The 23,663-nt window shown below is 40.1% G+C and overlaps 3 protein-coding genes across 4 annotated transcripts in view; 2 read left to right on the top strand and 1 right to left on the bottom strand.

The window, feature by feature from the left end:
- Positions 1-23,663, top strand: part of LOC129774864 (transport and Golgi organization protein 2) — a 116,765-nt gene that overhangs the window by 3,780 nt on the left and 89,322 nt on the right. The window lies entirely within an intron of this gene.
- LOC129774326 (uncharacterized) lies at positions 441-4,261 on the top strand. The gene is made up of 4 exons (XM_055778043.1): positions 441-1,707; positions 1,857-2,353; positions 2,503-3,466; positions 3,616-4,261. Exons 1-4 carry the CDS (start codon positions 971-973, stop codon positions 4,169-4,171), a joined length of 2,754 nt encoding a protein of 917 aa, XP_055634018.1. The 5' UTR covers positions 441-970; the 3' UTR covers positions 4,172-4,261.
- The window catches only part of LOC129774863 (uncharacterized), a 34,284-nt gene continuing 21,905 nt past the window's right edge, over positions 11,285-23,663 (bottom strand). The window contains exons 3-4 of one of the 2 annotated variants that reach the window (XM_055778893.1): positions 12,123-12,393; positions 11,285-12,054 (exon numbers count right to left, since the gene is read on the bottom strand). In XM_055778893.1, the coding sequence (XP_055634868.1) occupies positions 11,867-12,054; positions 12,123-12,393 (459 nt within the window). In that variant the 3' untranslated portion in view covers positions 11,285-11,866. The remainder of the gene's footprint in view (positions 12,055-12,122; positions 12,394-23,663) is intronic. The other variant, XM_055778894.1, reaches the window with a different exon arrangement.

The raw sequence follows: 23,663 nt of genomic DNA, 5'->3' as shown, positions 1-23,663 counted from the left end.
CATTGAAGTTCAGGCGCGGTAAGACGGCCACTCTCTAGCTTATTGACTATTAGACAATTATAATAATTATTGTAGTGTTTTAAATTATCCTTAAATATGTGTGCCCATTTTATGGCGACGAGCGTCGATTTATTATTTACTCGCTAGAAACTTAGTGTTTGAGTGGTGAATCGGTACATGTTCCGTGAAACCAATATTATAATAGTAAACACACAAGTCTGTTAAGTGTGCTTATGAAGAAAACGGTATGTTTTAAAGCATTTTATAGAATTACTAGCTGACCCGGCAAACGTTGTTCTGCCATATAATTTATTTCTGGAGAATATTTTTGGTTACAGTCGAATTTCACTCGTTGCACTAAGCTCTTAGCCCAATTTGTGAAAGACTTTCACTCGTTGGGCTTAACTGTCAAAGTCGAAAATCGATCGAGGGTCACACCGATTGTTTGTTGTTATGGGAAACGCAGAAAAGTTTTCACACCACTGACGTTTATTTCATTCGTGGTTGAGTTTCGTTCTAGGTTGGATTAATTGGTAAGTTCTTAATGAAGTTTGATATTAAAATTAGCGTAGATTTAATATACGTACATTTCGATCGCCAGGCTCAAAATGGATGGTTTACAAGGATCCAGTACGAACGTTAACCGGAAACGGAGGAGCAATTTCCTGACGCTGGTGGAGAAGGTTCGCATAATTGAAGATTTTGAAGCAGGAGGTGGTACGCATGACTTTCTTGGGAAGAAGTACGGCGTAGGATCTTCTACGGTCACGAGAATAATCCAAAAGAAAGAACAATTCGTGAGGCGGTGGACAAGTTCAAGGAATATGGTGAAAATAATCGAAAAACATTGAAAGAGCAGACGTTCCCTTTGCTGGAAGAAGCTCTTTACATCTGGATTTTACAGCAGCGGCAGTCCAACATTTTGTTGACAGTGGATATTCTTAAAGCAAAGGCGGAGCTGCTGTTTAAGATGTTCCAGGACCGGGGGCTCTATGCGGTGCACGGTTTTTCTGCTTCGGATGGCTGGATGCATCGTTTTAAGCAGCGGTTTGGATTGCGCGTGAAAGCCGTAACAGGAGAAAAGGCATCGGTAAACGTTGAAGCGTACCTAAATTTCAAGAAGGTTCTACAGAAGAAGATTCAGGAAATGCAGCTATCACTATCCCAAGTCTTTAATGCAGATGAATCTGCCTTGTTCATCAAGCTCCTAGCCACACGCTCTGTCGTTACCTGTGATGAGACCGTGGCAAGCGGACGGAAGCAAAACAAGACAAGGTATACGTTTCTGCCTTGCTCCAACATAGATGGTTCCCTAAAGCTTCCGTTGTATTTCATTTGCACTGCTGCAAAACCACGAGGAATCAACATCGAAGAACTTCCCGTTTCATATAATCATTCCAAAAAGGCTTGGATGACCAGACTGTTGTTCCGTCAATGGTTCCACGAAGAGTTTGTCCCCGCTGTTCGAAAATTTTCGGCCGAGAGAGGATTGGAGCCAAAGGCATTGCTGGTTCTTGATAATTGCACCAGTCATTATGACGTTGACGAATCTCTACAGAGTGACGATGGACTGATTCAAGTGATCTACTTCCCACCAAATGTAACTGCTGAATGCCAGCCGATGGACCAAGCGGTCATCAATGCAATCAAGCGAAAGTATAAAAGAAAACTGATGCTCGCATTAATTCTGGAAAACGAACACTTAAGGTAAATTTCCAAATATTAAACATTAATTTTTTGTAATTAATTCCAAATATAAACACAAAACTATGCGCACGATAGTTTTTCGTCTGTGCTTTTTCAAAATTTAAATTCAAATTCTATTTGAGGTTTTATTTATGTACTTTCCTCTTTAGTTTCGAAGAACGATTGAAGAAGATTAATCTTCAACAGTGTATTTCGTGGTTGGCAACCTCTTGGGAGGAGATATCTGACAAAACTATACGTAATTCGTGGAAGAAATTGATCGATGGTTTGCCGGAGGATGCTGTTAATGTAGACTCGAAAGCGGCCGATGATGACTTCAAAGCGCTTGTGTCCAGGATTGACAGTTTGGCAGGAACAAAAACATCTGAGCAAGATATTGATCTGTGGATCAAAGATCAGGTGTATGATGCTGATCATAATCCAGATTGGGTAACCAGTGAAGCGTTCTCTGATGACGAGATTTTGTCATCAGTTCTCAAGAATGATCAACCTGAAATGCAAGAAGAATGGTTGGTAGACACAGAAGATGGAAGTAATTCGTTTGATACTTCCATTACTAGTACCGGAGATCCTGATTTTGGCGATGCAATCGAGTCAATTGATTGCCTAGTTCGCTATATGAAGCATGATGTTGCAGAAGTATGCCGTTTGAACGCGCTACGTTCGAAAATCACTGAAGTTGAATGGCTAAAACGAGCATGTTGAAGAACTCTACCATTTTGTTGAAAATGAATTTACGTGGTTTGTTTAATTTTGTTTGCAGGAGGTGGTACGCATGACTTTCTTGGGAAGAAGTACGGCGTAGGATCTTCTACGGTCACGAGAATAATCCAAAAGAAAGAACAATTCGTGAGGCGGTGGACAAGTTCAAGGAATATGGTGAAAATAATCGAAAAACATTGAAAGAGCAGACGTTCCCTTTGCTGGAAGAAGCTCTTTACATCTGGATTTTACAGCAGCGGCAGTCCAACATTTTGTTGACAGTGGATATTCTTAAAGCAAAGGCGGAGCTGCTGTTTAAGATGTTCCAGGACCGGGGGCTCTATGCGGTGCACGGTTTTTCTGCTTCGGATGGCTGGATGCATCGTTTTAAGCAGCGGTTTGGATTGCGCGTGAAAGCCGTAACAGGAGAAAAGGCATCGGTAAACGTTGAAGCGTACCTAAATTTCAAGAAGGTTCTACAGAAGAAGATTCAGGAAATGCAGCTATCACTATCCCAAGTCTTTAATGCAGATGAATCTGCCTTGTTCATCAAGCTCCTAGCCACACGCTCTGTCGTTACCTGTGATGAGACCGTGGCAAGCGGACGGAAGCAAAACAAGACAAGGTATACGTTTCTGCCTTGCTCCAACATAGATGGTTCCCTAAAGCTTCCGTTGTATTTCATTTGCACTGCTGCAAAACCACGAGGAATCAACATCGAAGAACTTCCCGTTTCATATAATCATTCCAAAAAGGCTTGGATGACCAGACTGTTGTTCCGTCAATGGTTCCACGAAGAGTTTGTCCCCGCTGTTCGAAAATTTTCGGCCGAGAGAGGATTGGAGCCAAAGGCATTGCTGGTTCTTGATAATTGCACCAGTCATTATGACGTTGACGAATCTCTACAGAGTGACGATGGACTGATTCAAGTGATCTACTTCCCACCAAATGTAACTGCTGAATGCCAGCCGATGGACCAAGCGGTCATCAATGCAATCAAGCGAAAGTATAAAAGAAAACTGATGCTCGCATTAATTCTGGAAAACGAACACTTAAGGTAAATTTCCAAATATTAAACATTAATTTTTTGTAATTAATTCCAAATATAAACACAAAACTATGCGCACGATAGTTTTTCGTCTGTGCTTTTTCAAAATTTAAATTCAAATTCTATTTGAGGTTTTATTTATGTACTTTCCTCTTTAGTTTCGAAGAACGATTGAAGAAGATTAATCTTCAACAGTGTATTTCGTGGTTGGCAACCTCTTGGGAGGAGATATCTGACAAAACTATACGTAATTCGTGGAAGAAATTGATCGATGGTTTGCCGGAGGATGCTGTTAATGTAGACTCGAAAGCGGCCGATGATGACTTCAAAGCGCTTGTGTCCAGGATTGACAGTTTGGCAGGAACAAAAACATCTGAGCAAGATATTGATCTGTGGATCAAAGATCAGGTGTATGATGCTGATCATAATCCAGATTGGGTAACCAGTGAAGCGTTCTCTGATGACGAGATTTTGTCATCAGTTCTCAAGAATGATCAACCTGAAATGCAAGAAGAATGGTTGGTAGACACAGAAGATGGAAGTAATTCGTTTGATACTTCCATTACTAGTACCGGAGATCCTGATTTTGGCGATGCAATCGAGTCAATTGATTGCCTAGTTCGCTATATGAAGCATGATGTTGCAGAAGTATGCCGTTTGAACGCGCTACGTTCGAAAATCACTGAAGTTGAATGGCTAAAACGAGCATGTTGAAGAACTCTACCATTTTGTTGAAAATGAATTTACGTGGTTTGTTTAATTTTGTTTGAAACGTTTAAAATAAATATTGTTTTTGTTGAATAATATTCGATTTTATTTATTTAAATGATTCATTTAAAATTTATTTTAAACCTAAAAACACCATCCACGAGCCCCTCGAAAAAAATTTTACGTTGTCAGAATTGACGTTTGTCTTCGATTTAGTTGGGCTATAGCCCAACGAACGGGAGCCCAACTAAATCGAAGCCCAACTAAAGATAGCCCAACGAGTGAAATTCAACTGTACCAGAAAAATAACGAATAGATTTCAAGTTTGTATGTAATCGTTCAGGTCTGTAAATCCAAATGATGATTTTCACTGCGAAACATACATATGAGTACCTCTTATTTCCGAATTTTCCTTTTTTATTTTAAATATTCTTTTTTACACATGAATATATGCATAGTCATTTTTCCCTAATCATCTCAAATATTTTCCAAAGTAATCTATGATTGTAATTTGGGTGAAGATAAACTCGCAAAATATACGGATGACGCAGATCTGATCAGCCGTTCTCCCGTGATGATATTTTACACGTACGAGGGAAAGTCCTTCTTTTATATATAAAGATATGTATAGTCAATTTTTTCGAATTTTTCTAATCATCTCAAACATTTTCCAGAGTAATCTATCATTGTAATCTGGGTGAAGATGAACTCGCAAGATATATGGTTGGCGTAGATCTGATCAGTCGTTCTCCCGTGATGATATTTCACACGTACGTGGGAAAATCCTTCTTTTATGCATAAAGAAGATTGAGGCATTTTTGCTTGACACATACCAGACGCAATTTTTTTCAGATTTTCAGAGATAAAGTTCAAAAATACATTATGTTTTTTTAAATCATAACTTTTGACCTACTAGACCGATTCGGATGATCAATATATCAACTTAAAGCCAATTAGCTATACTCCTAACAATCTATACTCCAAAAAAATGGATTTTGGACCTTTCGCAGAAAGACAACAGAAAATCCAGAATCGATTGTAGACGGCAACTATAGCAATCGTGATGGAACGGGTTTTCACCTTCAGTTTTAACCGATGATCACAGCTCTCACTATTGGAAAATTTCTTCCTCCCATACGGTTTGCAATGTGTTGTCCTGTGATGCCACTTTTAATCCGAAAACAATGCATGAATTCGTGAAAATTGAACTATCGATCAGAAAGTTGGGGACAATAAGTCCCAAAACATTCCTGAATCCACACAAGCGATCCCCCCTCAAACAAAAATCAGTTTACTTTGCAATCCCCTCAAACAAAAATCAGTTTGTTTGCAATCCATTAAGAAATGGGAGAGTTGTAAGCGTTCGGGATCTTTCATTACTTCGTGCATGTTCATTGTTAAAATTTTCATTTTACCCCCCATATAGTTCTGTTAGACGTAGTCCTGCGTCAAAATTATGTGGTTCTTTCTGGCGTATTTTACATTTCCTAAACCTTAATAATTTAATAACTCTTCGACATTCATAGTATTTTTATAAAAAAAACGTTTTATTCATTTTGACGATAACAGAAGCATAGAAGATGCAGACTTTCGCATTTTTTCACATTAGGTTCCACAATTGAATATTAAAAGAGTTAAAAAAGAAATCTGTGTTAAACCAATAAATTCTGCGATCTGTAACTACAGATTCTTGGTTCGAAAAAGTCTGAAAAATTTGTAGAAATACAAATTATTCTGTAGTGAGGGCAACACTGCTTTTCACCATATAAGGACACGGTTTACTAGAAAAACATGCTTCTCCACATCAAGGCTCTTTCAATCAATGGAGAAACGTGGTGTTTCATATTTTAATATGATATACAGCAAAACTTATAACTCAGAAATGCTTGATGTATATGGAAATCGCTATGGTCCTTATAAGGATCGTTATTTACACATCCCACTTACCGTTTTGTCTCAAATTCCGAACACTTAAGTATTGTCAGTCATTAAACAGTGTCTCATTACTCAAAATGGTACTTTTTCGCGAAATTAATAACAATAGAGCCTTTCCTTCCATTTTTCCACCATAAAATTTATTTACAAACACATATTCATGGTGAAAAACTAAAAAATATGTTTGATCACATTTGTCTCAAATTCCGAACAGCAAAAATGCATTTTTTTTTTAAATCATAACTTTTGAGCTACTAGACCGATTCTGATGATCCACATATCAAATTAAAGCCAATTAGCTATTTTTTCGTTGGAAAAATACTATACTCCCAAAAATTTGGATTTTGTGTTTCGGAACATGATTCAAATTCCGAATTTATATTTTATCGCTGGTTTTGACAGTCACTTTTCTGCAAATGCTTAGTATTATAAGTTATAGGCGGTATCGATACCTGTAAATAATGTTAAAATGAAGCCTATACCACAAAGAATGCCTAGGTATTTATGATTCAATTATTTATAACATTAAAGTTCAGTAAATTTACATTTAAAAATGAAGTGTTCGGAATTTGAAACAAAACGGTACATGAAATGTCAGCCTTTTCGATCTGTTACCATCTTTTCGTGACAAAATGAACTCCATGAGGTGTGAAGTGATTCCTGTACACATGTGTCAAAAATCCACGAACGATGTAAACTTTTTTGGTGTCGGGGTAGTGACGTGACAATCATAAAATCACCGAGATCATCCGTGATGTCAAGTTGCCACTTCGATGAACTCTTCCACATTTCCTCACTCACATCATCAGCGTTGCCAATGTTCCAGTTTAAACTGGATTCTTCCAGTTTTTTTTTACTTGATCCAGTCATCCAGTTGAACTCTAAAATCTTCCAGTTTTTTTAATATCGTCCAGTTTTATCCCGTTTTTTTATATGTGTGCTTTAGTTTCAACCAATTTTTATAAAATAAATTTACAATGATAAATATTGTCTCTCCCTCCATCTTCCTATCCATTGAGTAATTTTATTTTTTGACATTTATCGTTCGACCTTGGATCGATCTCTCTTTCCTTACATTCTTACATTACTTCCAAATTCAATACAGTTAGCGCGCAGTGCGTGTGGTGAAAGTATACTGTTTTTCAGTCGTGTTTCATCTAACTCATGGACTTCTGCGACAGGCGAGGTTGTAATTTAGTTCTTTTCATTTCGTTCAATTCGTCGATGTTTTGTCGAAAATGCCAAAACGAAGAGCTTTCCCGAATGCTGGAAACTTATCAAACTACTTCAAAAACAGGGGGACTGATTCTAATGCGCGAATGTGAAGTGACAGCTCGGAAAAATTGCCTCACTCAATTCCCGAAGGCGGCTGTGAGATTTTGACCTTGAGTGAACTCTCATGAACACTCACTCAATTCCCGTGGGCGATTGCAGTGGAAAAACATGCCATTTTGTGACTTTTGAAGTCGTATCCTCATTCGTTATCGACTAGTACCAGCAATGGTAGCCAAAAATAGAATTAGGCATTTGCAAAGGATTTGAACGTTCTCTAATAATTCGCCGTTCCAAACGGGCAATAGCTACTGCAGATTCAAAGATGAATTCATCATCTACTTTATGAAAATTTTCGGAAAAAAATAGGCAATTTCGAATGCAATCCAGTTAAACTGTGAATTTTGAAATGATTTATATTTATTATTAACATGTAGTCAGTTCAAGTATTTGGTATGCTATTACTAATGACAAGAATATACAACTTCTGCAGCCGCTATAACGCGTTACAAAATTAAAATGTAAGTTTACAATAGTTGACCCTAACTGATACGCGAAACTCAATTCAGAATATCGTTTCCTTTCTTCAAAAACACAAATCAGACTTTCAAAAATTACGAAAAGCTACTTAAGTAGTTAAAAACCGTATATGTTTAATCAACTTCTTCCATGTGTGAGGCATTCTCGGTGTCATCCACTAGTGGAGGAGCATCTTCATCAGTAGTTGCGGATGGAGTATCATCTGTGCTCATACCTTCGTCTTTATCCATTTCAAGACCCAGCTTGACCCTAAGGTAGATGCGAGATGCGTGCTCACCGGGCTCATCCAGTGAGAATCCAAACGATAACAGCGCAGTTTCGGACAGTGGAATTACAAGATCCTTGACAGCTCTATCATTTTTATCGGCTCATTGTCTGTGAACAAAATTTAGCTTTTAAAATTATTTAAATGCGATAATAAATATATCTTACCTTGATGGCTTTTATGTGAGGTGACTATAAAATTAATGTTCACTGTAATGTTATAAAGAATAGTCAACCTTCCGATAAATTTTTAGCAATAATTACGCTAAAGTCAGCACCGGACACTAAGTGAAAAAACGAATGCGGAATCAAAACACGGATGCGAAATCAAAACAATTGAAATAACAATCATATTAATGCAAAGGGACTATGCAAAAACAGATTTGAAAATATATTTTTATTTGTTTTCTTATCCCTGTGATATTATTTTTCATCAATTATAATAAGAGGAAAACGTTTATAAAAATGAACCAAATTATTTCCTGTACATATTTGTAACAAGGAATGAAAATTTTTAAAACAAAAGAAATATATATTCATGAAACACATTGAATACATAGAGCCTTTGCAGAAAACACAAGCTTTGACATATATTTCAATGAACACTGCACCATTTGTAATTCATTGAGTATTTTACTCCAAAATGAACCTCTCACGTCTGGGCAATCGCCTTCGGCGATACGGTGACCTGGGTCATGTGACTTTGAGGTGTTCATTGTTGTTGTTCATTTAACATCCAGCCCAAGAAGCAACGTGCTACACTGTGTTTCAATTTATCTAAATATCAGATGTTCTAGGTCCTCCAAACCATTCTGAAGTTCAGACCAATTGTTCTACCATTTCATCCACGACTGGTACAATATTCATAGCAAGAAAACTTACCCAAAATAGTTCATAGAGCTCGCGTGCTACGCTGGCTTTGAGTTTATATGAACAACAGATTTTACAGATTACAGGATTTCGAAATCCTTTTAAAGTTCAGAAGGTCATGAAGTAAATGGTCTCCATTGACTTTAATTGATATGGTTATAATATGCAAGTAACCCTGCCTTCGTTTACATCATATAGATATTAGATTCTGATGATCACTCAAATGAATTTTAGTTCTAAATATCATAATTTAATGCATAATCTAACCTCTGCTAAAGAGCTAATGCATACTTCGCATAAAATCCGTATGAATCGTTGTGTACATTTTGCAAGAAAGCATACTATGCTTATTTTTTCAAAAATACTTCCTCGAGCAAGATGAAATATTAACACGTTGAGCCCTGATATTTTCTTGCTACGCTTTCCATTCAGCCCATATGAAAAGCATTTCCCCAATATCAGTGTCGGTCCCCGCTCACAAAGATATTTATTGTATAAAAGGGAAAGTGTCATTCGACTAGAAAGCAGTCACCTGTCATAAAACATCCGTTCCCAGTGATCAACGTTTCTTTAACGAAAAGCAAAAGGTAGGGACCTAGGGACCGACACGGGGCTCAACGCGTGAAAGGATACCTCATTTTGATATTGATACCAACATTTGGTTTGGGCAAGCCTAAAAAGTAAATTAACAATGAATAATTCAAGAAAAAATGAGAGAAATAGCTTCTCAATACCAAAATTCGATAATTTCAATACCAAAGTAATACTTGAGCAGTGTTGTTTCGGCATTGAATGTGCTTTTTTGAGTATTCAAACAATGTTGTAGGAAGTTGTTTATAGTTGCATTTTTCTTTGATATTTTATATCGTATCTCATGCTAATCCATACATTTTTGAGGTATCCAACTATACGCAGTTTTGCGACGATCTTCTATCAGCGATTATACGAGCGATAAATACGAGAATCTTCAAGTTTTGTCCAAATAAAACCGTTCCTCATATATTGTCCCACAATTAAATAATTATAGTTACAGTTTTATGAACTACATATAAATACTACACGAAGTTAAAAAAAAATTCAATTTCTCAAGCATTGGAATGGGTAAAAAAATCATTTAAGATAAATCGTAGCCGATTTTCTTGAAATAAATAGGTTTTACAGGATCCAGTTTTCTTCCAGTTTTTTTAAGAGCAATCTTCCAGTTTTTTGAAAAACATTATTGAGAACCCTGCACATGACGTTCGAAATAAGGTTTTACTTCACTTTTTTTACGCCGTGACGTGACGATCGTAAGAATCGCTTACTCCTTTGTATAGTGCATCCGCAGATCGCAAAACAATAATATCACAGCCTACTTACACTGGCAATAGGAAAAATCAGAGAAAAGACCGACAGCCTGGGGATTTCCACATATCTTCAAGACCCCAATGTTTCTTTGAATTCAAATCGTTACGAAACCTCTTAAACTCTACATTAACCATTCTAAAGATATGTGGATCATTCATTGAGTAGAACTCCAATTTGGATAGAATATATCAGCTGGTGTTTTTAGATGAAATGAATGGGAGTGTGCGGGTAAAATGGACACCACCTCGGGGTAAAACCGACACCTTGAGAAAAACGAATGAAAACATTTTACAAAAATTTCAAAGTACTGAAAAACTATTCATGGGATACCTTGAGAGGGGGGAGGGGGATATTTGCAAATGATACGTAATTGGATTGCAAAGATTTTGAATGATAAAAAAAATGTATTTCGAATGCACAAAAAGCTGTTCACTAAGGTTCTTGAACCCCATAGTTCTCGCTGTTGATGTAGCCTCAGACTTGCGAATGGTTCGGAATTTTCAGAAAAAAAGGTTCTCGGCTAGCAATTATCTGTTTCTTATTGAAAGGGTGTTTCAAGTTTTTTTAATTGAAAAATCACACAACAGATAACGGTAATAAGGATCTTATAAAAACGACTCTCAAGATCGAGCAGGTGACGGACGAATTCCTGCTGCTGGTTCGAAGTAAACCTGAGATGTGACCGATGAGCGTTGATCGAGGAATAACGCTGAATCTCTCTGCCGTTTTGGTTCCCAAACATAAACACGAGGCATCTTTAAAAAATAAGGAATTTTTCCTGTCAATGAAACACAAATCGGAATACTGGCAAAAAACAGCTTTAAACCGTGAAAATCTGGACAGGAAACTGGAAATTAATGGATATTTCGGATATAATAATGAATGGTCAAGTCACTAAACCCTTATTTTTATTTTAGATGCTCTCATTTAGAGCAGATTCACAAGCGGCCATTTGCGGTGCGCGCCAGAGTTAAAAAAAGTTTGGTAATTATTTGCTGTTTGTGGTAACGCTTAAAAACTATAACATTCTTCAATATTAGATTCCGATCGAGTTGAGTAAAACTGTGGTTCTGAATGAAAGTTCGAAAATTATTTACACTCATCGCTCGTAAATTGTACAGCCGAATCACTAGAATGTGATGAATATAATGCCGATTACGATTCGTAATGTTCCAATTGTAAAAAAAAAATCAACACGTAAAACTGTTTCCTTAGGTACTAGAATCCCTGCGTTCGGTGCTTTGATTGTGAGAGTTCTCCATTCCACAGGTGAGCTGTGAAAGACTCCCCCGCACAATCAACCAATACTGACTAAGTACTCTCACACGTGATCCTGCTCTGCTCCACTCCACGGACATTCTACGCTAATTTCTGAAATACGAGTAGTTTGAAACCTTTTTAGTTTTTTCCACCGAGAACACTTTTCTTTGTTGTGCTGTGTGCGTTTGGAGCACACCAATTTATGTATCCCTCTCAGAGATAACCCAACCTCACCATGTCCCGGCAGACGCCGGTCATGCGCTCGATGTAGGCAGGGTTGCGCAGCAAATCCTTTGCGTACTTGTCCAGATCTACCAGTTCAGAGTTTTCTAGTGCACTGGAGATGTCCGGTAGATCTTTCTCCACGCAGCAAGTGGTGTGCAGGGTCATCAGCGCCATTCCTGGAAGTGTCAAAACAGAAGTAATTGTCATTTTGTTTTATTTTGATTGGAATGCATTTCTTTTTTACCGAATCCGAATCGGGCAAACTTTGCCAGGTGCACCTGGAGTTTGTCGAAGGGAAACAGCTTTCGGCCATCGCTGCCGAGCTCATCGATTCGCCTGAGCAGTGTTTGGTGGTACTCTCGCAGCAGCTCCGGCAGTCGTTTACGCAGTGTCGTGTCGGTGCAGCAGAAGATGAAATACGACAAATCGATGACAGGCGTGGCGCAGCGAGATACTTGCCAATCGAGGAATTTGAGCTCCTTTGCGAGGAGTTTGTTCTGTGGAAAGAGAGGAAACTATATTTGACCAAAATTGATATTGCGAACATGTTGAAATTTACGCCAAAAGGATAAATTTATCCTTTCCCAAAATCTAAGATTCATTCGATTTCCGGCTAAAATCACGAAGGAAATAAGAGTAACAGAAATAACCCGTAAAAGCCGAAAAGTTCACCACGTGGGTTATATCTGTAATATAACCGCAAGGTTGACGTACTATCGTTGACTTCGTAATAATTTGTTTGTATTGATTAGATTATGAAACAATTTTCGAATTCAATTGAATTCAACATATTTGCTTTGTAAATAAAGAATTTGAACAAATGCCAAAAATATCCCTGACTTGCATGTGTTTGCAATGGTTTTGAAGTCTGTGTTAGGGAACACATTTCGGTGGGAACAAACATCCCTCTAACTTTCATGTATTTGCAATGTCAATTTCTACAGGCTGCTTGGTTTCGAAGTCTGTGTTGGGGAAACCGTAAATCAGGCCAATTAAAACGGCGCAGTTTAGATAACGCTTCACATTTTACAGTTATTCAATTGTTTAGCTCATGAAAAATAAAATTTTATTAGTTGTGATAGATGCGTAGTGTGCTCCCTTGGCCGAGTGGTTAGCGTCATAACTAACATGCCGGGTGTTCGGGTTCGACTCCCGTTCTGGTCGGGGGAATTTTTCGTCAAAGAAATTTCCTCCGAGTTGCACTGTGATCACGCGTATTCTAGAGCTTGCCACTCAGAATGTATTCAAGGCGTGTTATTTGGCATAGAAATCTCAACTAAGTACTAATAAAAATGACGCAAGTAATACTACGTTGAGACGGCGAAGTTCCTCTAGGAACGTTAGTGCCATTGAAGAAGAAGAAGAAGCGTAGTGTGCTCCCGTGGCCGAGTGGTTAACGTCACACCTAACATGCCGGGGGTTCGGGTTCGATTCCCGTTCTGGTCGGGGGAATTTTTCGTCAAAGAAATTTCCTCCGACTTGCACTGTGATTACGTGTATTCTAAAGCTTGCCACTCGGAATGCATTCAAGGTGTGTTATTCGGCATAGAAATCTCAACTAATCCATATAAAGGGTGTGTCACATCAAATTGCATCACGGAAAAAACGCTGTAGAAATTCGCCCAGTAGACCGATCCTTTTGAAAATTTTAGACAGTAAAATAAAAACTATTAAACAACTTTTGGCATTTTCTTTTTATTCATACTTCGAGCCCAAGCCCGTATGCTCGCACCTTCCTCCTCACCCCGTCCATAAGGTTCTGTACAACGTCAGGTTGTAGTTTTTTTTGAACAGAAATCCATTTTCTCTTGAAGTCCGCCTCCGAATTGACAACTTTTGGGTTCTTCTGGAGGGCCTGCTTCATAATCGCCCAATATTTCTCTATTGGGCGAAGCTCCGGCGCGTTGGGCGGGTTCATTTCCTTTGGCACGAAGGAGACCCCGTTGGCTTCGTACCACTCCAACACGTCCTTTGAATAGTGGCACGAAGCGAGATCCGGCCAGACGATGGTCGGGCTCTCGTGCTGCTTCAATAGTGGTAGTAAGCGCTTCTGTAGGCACTCCTTAAGGTAAACCTGCCCGTTTACCGTGCCGGTCATCACGAAGGGGGCGCTCCGCTTTCCGCAAGAGCAGATCGCTTGCCACACAATGTACTTTTTGGCAAACTTGGATAGTTTCTGCTTGCGAATCTCCTCCGGAACGCTGAATTTGTCCTCTGCGGAGAAGAACAACAGGCCCGGCAGCTGACGAAAGTCCGCTTTGACGTAGGTTTCGTCGTCCATTACCAGGCAATGCAGCTTCGTCAGCATTTCGGTGTACAGCTTCCGGGCTCGCGTCTTCCCCACCATGTTTTGCCTTTCGTCGCGGTTAGGAGCCTTCTGAACCTTGTATGTACGCAGGCCCTCCCGCTGCTTGGTCCGCTGGACGAATGAACTTGACAAATTCAGCTTATTGGTGACATCCCGGACCGAACTTCTCGGATCACGTCTAAACTGCTTAACTACGCGCTTGTGATCTTTTTCACTGACGGAGCATCCATTTTTGCCGTTCTTCACCTTCCGGTCGATGGTTAGGTTCTCGAAGTATCGTTTTAGTACTCTGCTGACCGTGGATTGGACGATTCCCAGCATCTTACCGATGTCCCGATGTGACAACTCCGGATTCTCGAAATGAGTACACAGGATTAATTCACGACGCTCTTTTTCGTTCGACGACATTTTTCCAAATTTACGAAAAATTGACGGTGAAGCATGGCCAACGTGATCTATACACTCTTATCTGATTATAAGCGAAAACTGAAAATATAATTCCTAAAAATGAAATTTCTACGGCGTTTTTTCCGTGATGCAATTTGATGTGACACACCCTTTATATAAAAATCTCGTGTCACGGTGTTTGTTCCCGTACTCCTCCAAAACGGCTCGACAGATTTTGATGAAATTATGCATAAAAAACTTGGCAGACAAACAGAACGATTTTATTTACATTGTTAAATGTTAGATGGCGCTACGTCCGCTTCATGCGTGAATAATCTCAATCAATCTAAAGCGAGGCGCATCACCGGCGAGCTGGAAGCCTTGATTGAGCATATTGAATTATTGAAATACTTCAAATCACCTTGAACCTATTGTCATCGAATAACAGCGCCTGTGTTCAAACAAAACATGACGGATTCAGTTCCATCCCATCCCTGGAACCGAACCGACCATGTACATTTTGTTCATGTTATCTCGAAACAAATTTTTGGCCCAAAATCGCCTGAGCCTTAGCCTGAGTGATCAAAAAATAAAAACTTTGAGTGCTTTGAGGCACCTCTAATGCATGTCCGATTGAGCTGAAACTTTGCACAGCTCATTTTTTGGGCCTATAAACAAAATGTGTATGTGGTCAGTTCTTCAAATTCGATAATTGTTTTGTTTTCATACCTTCATTGCCTCTCAGGCTAAGTCCCAAAAGGTCGATTTTCGGCCAAAATTTTTTTTTCCAAATGACACCAAATTTCATGCATTTTTAAGTCATTTGGCATCGAAAATAAAATTTCGATTTTCCAAATTTCCTTTAACAACACCCCTGAAATATTACTCGCGACTTGACATAAAATATATCTTCGGCTGCTTTTTGATATTCTCCATTATTCGAATCTAGAAATGTCGTTCCGTCGAGTAGTTGAGAGTTCGCGATTATAGAATCACATCACATATTAGAGGCGAATGAACTGAAAAGTTTAAAACCTTTCTAATTCATCATCAGTCAGTCAGAATCACATCACTTACTGTTGTTCTATTTTCCAATTTTTTTTTGTGTATAGTTGTATTAGTTTGTATCTATTTTTGTATCAGATGTAGTCGGTTTGTTTTTTTTTTTTTATTAATCCGATTATTTTTACAGGCTCAGTTACATAAGTTTAATGGAGCCAAACTCTTAACTATATTTCAACTAGCATATATCAACATGTTGTTTCCTTAATTCTATGGTTAATGAAATAGGAAACCGATTACTCGCGGTCGACTCGAGTTTAGAAGGGTGACACATTTTCATTAGGAAAAGGATGGGATGTAAGGAGATGTGTGTTTACACTCGCACTCACATTCACATTCACATTCTCATTCACACTGACACTTCACACTCAATTCTTAAAACTATCCTTACATTTAATATGTGTTTACAATTTAACTTATTCTAATGTTAGTAGGAAGGGAACCGATAGCTCGCGAAGGACGAAAAGGATGTATGAACAATCACACTCGAAGATCGATAGCTTTAAGGAAAACATATATTTGGGACATGTAATCAAGGTCTAACCGAGCCAACACATCTCTCACCGGCACATTGGACTGCTTTCCTCCAGCCCGAAGGGAGTTTTCTAAATTCGATCTGGCGACAAGATACAACTCGCACGACCAAACAACGTGTTCGATGTCGTGGTAACCATGGCCACAACCGCAGAGATTGCTGTCGGCAAGATTAAAACGAAAAAGCAGCGCGTCTAACGAACAGTGATTGGACATGAGTCGGGAGAACTCAAGTCCAGACTTTTGAACCACGGATTGAGGCTAACCTTAGGGATAATTGAGTGGAGCAACCGGCCCAATTCATCTTCGTTCCATTTGCGTTGCCAGTTAACGATGGTATTTTTACGAACTAAAGAATAAAATTCATTGAAGGCGATTTGACGCTGATAAATTTCGCCTTCAATTGCACCTACCTTTGCTAATGAGTCAGCCCTCTCATTACCCGGAATTGAGCAATGTGAAGGGACCCAGACAAAGGTAATGACATAACAGCGTCTGGATAAAGCACTCAAAATTTCTCGTATTCTCTCAAGGAAGTACGGCGAGTGCTTTTCCGGCCTCACTAAACGGATAGCTTCGACAGAGCTCAGACTATCCGTTACAATGTAATAGTGTTCAACAGGTCGTGAGGCGACGCTGTCCAGCGCTCAGTGTATTGCTGCCAATTCAATTGAAGACTGTGTGAGGTGCTAAAAAATTTGTTGAACACTCCAAATTCTGTGGACTCATTCATAGAGGACCCATCAGTAAAGTACATATTATCACAATTGACACGCCCATACTTTGCTTCGAAAATCGTAGGAACGATTCCCGATCGATGATAATCTGGAATGACATGGATATCCTGCTTCATGGACAGATCAAAATGCACAGAGGAATTGATGTAGTCAGGAAAACAAACACGGTTGGGAATATACGAAGAAGGATCAACCTGCATGGAGACGAATTCATGATATGAGCTCATGAATCCAGAATGAAAATTTAGCTCGATCAGCTGCTCAAAATTTCCGATCACCAATGGGTTCATTACCTTACACCGGATGAAGAACCGAAGAGATAATAAATTGAAGCGATCTTTTAGTGGGAGTACGCCTGCCAAAACCTCGAGGCTCATGGTATGCGTTGAGGACATACATCCCAACGCAATACGGAGACAAATATACTGAATTCGCTCGAGTTTAATGAGGTGTGTGTTTGGCAGCTGATTGAAAACAGAAACTGTCATACTCCATCACTGAGAGAATAGTTGTTCGATACAACATTATAAGATCTTCTGGATGGGCTCCCCACCAGGTGCCGGTAATTGTACGGAGAAAGTTTATTCTTTGTTGACATTTTTTACTCAGATACCTAATATAGGCCCCCCAAGTACATTTGGAGTCGAACCAGACCCCAAGATATTTGAATGACATAGCATGAGTGATCGGTTTACCCAAAAGTTGAAGCTTTGGTTTTGCTGGTCTATGCTTCCTAGAAAAAACCACCATCTCTGTTTTCTCCGTGGAGAATTCGATCCCTAGCCTAATGGCACAGGTTGAAAAATTGTTCAAAGTATCTTGTAAGGGTCCTTGCAGGTCGGATTCGTTTGATCCTACGACAGACACCACTCCATCATCTGCAAGTTGTCTTAGGCTGCAATTTTATGTAAGGCAATTGTCGATGTCGCTTACATAGAAGTTGTACAAAAGGGGGCTTAAACATGAGCCCTGGGGGAGTCCCATGTAGGAGACCCGACTTACTGTCGAATCCCCGTGGGAAAAATTCAAATGTTTCTCACAAAGCAAGTTATATAACATATTATTCAATAGAGGCGGCAGACCCCGAGAGTGTAATTTGTCTGACAGGACCTCTATTGAAACTGAATCAAAGGCCCCCTTTATGTCCAAGAATACTGAAGCCATTTGTTTTTTTCCGGCGTAAGCCATTTGAATTTCTGAAGAAAGCAACGCAAGACAATCATTCGTCCCCTTGCCCCTGCGGAACCCATATTGTGTATCTGAGAGTAGGTCATTCGTTTCAACCCATCGATCAAGGCGAAACAAGATCATTTTCTCCAACAATTTCCGTATACAAGACAGCATTGCTATTGGGCGGTACGAATTGAAGTCGGACGCGGGTTTTCCGGGTTTTTGAATAGCTAAAACTCGTACTTGTCTCCAATCATCTGGAACAATATTATGTTCCAGAACCCGATTGAATAAATTCAACAAGCGATGTTTCGCCACATCAGGGAGGTTTCTCAATAAGTTGAACTTAATTCGATCCGATCCCGGAGCAGAATTGTTACATGAAAGGAGAGCAAGAGAGAATTCTACCATCGAAAACTCAGAATCAAGGTCGCACCTATCTTGTGGTATATTTCGAACAATTTTTTGCACGGGAGCGGAATCGGGACAAACCTTTCGTGCAAAATTAAAAATCCATCGATGTGAATATTCTTCGCTTTCATTCGATGAAGAGCGATTTCTCATGTTTCGAGCCACTTTCCATAATTTTTTCATTGACGTTTCTCGTGACAAACCTCCCACGAAATTTCGCCAATATGCACGTTTTTTCCCTTTGATCAAGTTTTTAAATTGATTTTCAAGGTTCAAATACGTCTGAAAATTTTCAGGGGTTCCACGTTTCCGAAAAGCTTTAAATGCATTCGATTTTTCTACATAAAGCTTGGAACATATGCTATCCCACCATAGATTGGGAGGCCTTCGACGAATAGTGGAACCTGGGATGGGTTTCGTTTGAGCGCGAACCGCGCTGTTATAGATCAAACGAGAAATGAAGTTATACTCCTCCAATGGAGGTAAACCATCTCTGGAATTGATGGCTAGAGCAATCGCGTCCGTATATTTTTTCCAGTCAATGTGTCTTGTGAGGTCATATGCCATGTTTATAGATTCAGAAGAATTCGACCCAATGGTGATGGAAATTTTGATTGGCAAGTGATCACTACCGTTGGGGTCCTGGATTACATTCCCCTTGCAATCTAACGATAGTGAATTCGAGCAAAGCGAGAGGTCAAGAGCACATGGGTTAGCAGGAGGTTTAGGCACACGTGTTGTTTCCCCAGTGTTCAAAACGGTCATATTGAAGTTGTTACAAAGGTCATATATCAACAATGAACGATTGTCGTCGTACTGTTCCCCCCAGGCAGTTCCATGAGAGTTGAAGTCTCCCAAGATCAATCGTGGCTCAGGAAGGAGTGAGCACATGTAAAAAAGTTGCTTGCGGATAACCGCAGCTCTCGGAGGCCAATACAAGCTGACAATACAGAGGTCTTTGCTTCTGATGTTTGCATGACAAGCAACAGCTTCGATCCCTCCAATAGGTGGAAGGTAAATTCGAAAAAATGAGTGGCACTTATTGATCCCCAAAAGCACCCCTCCGTATCTATCATCACGGTCCAAGCGTATAATATTAAAATCGTGGAAAGACGTATCATCTCGCGAAGAAAGCCAAGTTTCGGACAGAGCAAAAACATCACAATTGAATTTATGAATTAAAAATTTGAATGTATCCAATTTAGGGATGAGACTACGACAATTCCACTGTAAAACAGTGATATCTCCGACCTCTCTATTTAAATTAGACATCAAGAGAGATAATCATTGCAAGGAGGGGCCATGTTTGCATCAATTGTTGCAAAATTGTCTTTAATACTGGAAGCATTGAGATGACAATGGTTCTGATGGAGTCGGAAACATTAAAACACTTGAAGATTTGCTCCAGAAGGTCAGACAACTTTATAAATCCCGATTGGGAAGTTGAACTGGACGAAAAAATAGGGAGAGTTGGGGTTTTTGATGTCCCCTCGAGTGCTGAGTCGTTCGAAGGTGAACTATTCCCACGGAAGCCAGGAGGAACCTGATTTTGCTTGTCCGCGGCACTCGATTTTTTAGGGAAGCTAACAGGGGGTATCACCGGGGGGACTTGTTCTTGAACTTTGGGAGTGGTCACATTCTTGCGCCGAGGATTCCCTTTGGAAATAAACGGTGTGTCCCCGCTAGCTGTGTCCGCTTCCATTTCTTCAACTGGCAACGAGGAAAAAGAATTGTGTGTTGAGATTGGTTGTTGTTGTTGTTGTTGGGTCAGTGGAGAAGCGCCCTTTAAAATTTCCGCAAATGTGCGCTTCGAGCGTTCCTTTAAAGAGCGCTTCTGTTTCTCCCAGCGACTCTTATAAGTTTCACAAGCTGAGAGCGCGTGTGGAGTTCCCCCGCAATATGGACATTTATGCTCAGTCGCACTGCAGGATTCCCCCACATGTTGCTCTCCGCAAGTTGCACAGCGCTCCTTGTTGGCACAATAATCTGAAGTGTGACCAACTGACTTGCATTTGTTGCGAGTCATGGGCTTTGGCACAAAGAGTCGCACCGGCAGTCTCAATTTGTCCACCATAACGTAGTCAGGGAGAGCGGAACCAGCAAAAGTTACTCGAAACGAGTCGGACGGCGTGAATTTAGTTTCTCCCCCTTTCTGGGAGATTTTGCCTAATTGGCGACAGTCCAAGATCTCGACTTCCATCGAGGGGAGCTTCTTGAACTTTCCATTTCCTTTTTTAATAAATTCACACGTCAGATCCGTTTCTGTAATCACTCCCGCAATTTCTACGTTATGGCAGGGCACGTATGCGCGATATTCTAAAATGAACCGCTTGTCGACAACAATAGCGTTAGCTTGCTTACGATCAGCCACGACAACACGCAGTTTGTTCGGGCGAACCTTGGAAATTTCGACCACGGAGGAATAATTTTTTGTCAAATCTTTCATGATCTGAATGACATTCAGAGATTTTCCTTTAGGTTTAGGTCGGAAGAAAACAACCCATGGGCCAGTTCCAGTTGCATTTTCTGGATAAACCTTGACACGGGGTGGAGACACAACAGGAGAGGAAAGCGGGGTCGATTGTTGAGCGGAAGCGGAAACAGCAGGGTTGGGTGGCGTGATCGGGAGTTCAGCGGGAGCGGGAGCGTGAGGGGGAGCGAGAACGGGAGTGGGAGCGAGAGGGAGAGCGAGAACGGGAGCAGGAGATTGAGGGGGTGAAGAGGAGAGGTTTGCAAATTTTCTTGAGGGGAGCTTGTTTAGGTGGGTTAATTCCTCCCCCGAAAAGACTTCGTCTGAAGGGGGAACGCGTTTAAGCGACTTCCCACCTCCCGTAGATGTGGAGGGATAGACAGTGGATTCAATCTCCATGTCAACGGGTTCTCCGCATTCTGCCATATAAAGTGGCAGATGTACAATTTTTCAGTGATTTCTCAATCTTTTTTTCTGATTATTTCTTAAACTAAAAACCTTAATCTAATAAAAAATATACTTATATCGCACACCCGTGCGGTTGAATTAGAACGGTTCCCAGCGAACCGCGTGTCGATCGTACAGCACAGCTGCAACGGTGTATGGCTCCACAGTGCGATGATGATTTCGATGACGATGATATGGCGATAAACACGCCAGCACACAGCGCCCGCGATGCAGGTCTTCTTCCTTCCGCTTTGTTTGCTTCACACTATTGCAGTCCAAAAATCCCGTTTGGGTGAAACAATTATTTCACCAGCAGCGAAAGTAACGGTATCACAACAGTATCACAACATAACGGTTTCACCAGACGGGAGAAAATACACCCGGCGGCCTCGACTTCACGAAGACGAATGTAGTCGGTTTGTTGTTCGTTTTTAAAATCACATTACTTACCACAGTGAATCCTGATTTTGGTTAACCATTCCCACTAACAACTATCCCTTCCATGATAAACTCTAGGGAACCACGCTATACAGGCGACCCTTCTGGCCTTCGGGCGGCGAATATCATACTAACATTCCTTCCCTTCCCCTGGTGACTATAAGGACGTGGCCGGCGTCGTTATTGACCATTTAAAGCTCGAATCACCGAAAATTGCACAACGAGAATGATTTGCTAGTCCCGAGCATCATTCTGTGTGTTCTTTGTGCAATTTGGTTGGTTCAGGTCAATCACGGAGAGCAACTACGAATTATACAATCTACCCAAGCTCAAGCTCAAGCTTTACAAATTGAGTCACTCGACTCATAGGTACAAATCAAATGCACAATTGCCTACTGAAGAGGACTGGAAGACGCTCTATCTACTTTCGTACACAGGACCGGGATGGCTGAAGGTCGACAGATTAAGTGCCTCGACTATGACGAAAGGATTAGGGGCTTCCATAAGGTTTTCAGGCGTCCATCCCGGTGAAATTGATGTGATCAATAGTGTTGTGAGATTAGGCGAGCTGTGAACATCGTTGCGGCATCTCTCTAACGTAGAGACGCTGAAATCGACTTGTATTACCAGTAGTGAATTGTCCAAATTGAGTAGGTATTTGCTTGTTGGAGCACTGTGGAAGTCCACATTTCTACACCTGAACACAGGTCCGGGACGACTGATGATTGTAGAGGGAGGAACTCGACTGTAAAAGGGGGATAAGGGACTTCCATTGTGCTTAGTTTATTGCGTTCCGGAAAGGAAGCGGGTTCCGAAATTTTTCTGATGCTTTTTCATCAAACTCTCGATACATAAGTGCTTCTGGCCATATTGCAGAATCAAGAGCTTTGCTTTTAAGCGATTTATCAATTCCTATCTTAAATGACACGAACGAGAGCGTGTTGATATCCTTTTCTTTGGGAGCTAGCTCAACTACTGGAGGGTCACATTCGATTTCCAGATAAGCTTTCGTCATGGTCGGTACTGCTTCTTCAGTGACATCAGGGTGAATCCGAGATAGATATAGTAAATATTTCCTATCCTCATCTGCTTTGAAAATAGAAACAGATACCACAGTATCCTGAGTGGGTTTGCTTCCAATATTGCATGGTTCGGGACGTGAAGTTATCTCCATAGCACGTTTGGCGCCCATTCGTTGATCAATAATTGGCCAAGCAGAGCTATTAGCTGGAGTGTATTGCGCAGTTGGCTTCGAATTAAGTCGCATTATCTCGGTTCGTAGTTGAGAGTTGGCGGTGGAAGAGAATTCAACGGTGATTCCTTATCGATATTGGTTGGAATGTCACGAAAAGGAGAATTTTCAAACAAAATGTGTTTTTGGAGGAAAACCATCAATAATTTCGAGTAGGATTGATATATGGTCAAGTTCTGTACTTCACTTCACTTTTTGACGTAGAACTACGTCTTTCAGGTAGGGTGCCAAATCAGAAAACAGGTCACGTTTTTATGAATTAAAGTTAACGTTAATAACTATTTTCACTGTGAATGAATTCTCATGATTTGCATACCAATCGGATCGGAAATTCTCTAAGATTTGTTTGATATGCTATACATTACAATTCGCTAATCTCTAAACGGTTTAAATTTATGAAAACTGGAAGAACTTCTTTTTTCCCATACATTTGTTCTGTCGATTTGTGTGTTAACCCTACCAGTATTTCGAATGCTTATAACTCGAACATTTCTTAACAGATCGGAAAGATGTTTGCATCAATTGATAGGAAATATTTCTACGCGTCTATCACAGTTAATAAAATATTA

The sequence above is a fragment of the Toxorhynchites rutilus genome, chromosome 3 (genome assembly GCF_029784135.1).
Source record: "Toxorhynchites rutilus septentrionalis strain SRP chromosome 3, ASM2978413v1, whole genome shotgun sequence".
Taxonomy (NCBI): Eukaryota; Metazoa; Arthropoda; class Insecta; order Diptera; family Culicidae; genus Toxorhynchites; species Toxorhynchites rutilus.
Note: the sequence above shows the minus strand (reverse complement) of the source record. Positions and strands in the feature narration are given on the sequence as shown.

Bases quoted from the DNA above. Each gene is read 5' to 3' on its own strand.
- LOC129774326 (XM_055778043.1), top strand. From the start codon at position 971: ATGTTCCAGGACCGGGGGCTCTATGCGGTGCACGGTTTTTCTGCTTCG. The intron at 1,708-1,856 runs GTAAATTTCCAA...TTTCCTCTTTAG, and splicing joins CTGGAAAACGAACACTTAAG to TTTCGAAGAACGATTGAAGA. The intron at 2,354-2,502 runs GTTTGAACGCGC...CTTGGGAAGAAG, and splicing joins TGATGTTGCAGAAGTATGCC to TACGGCGTAGGATCTTCTAC.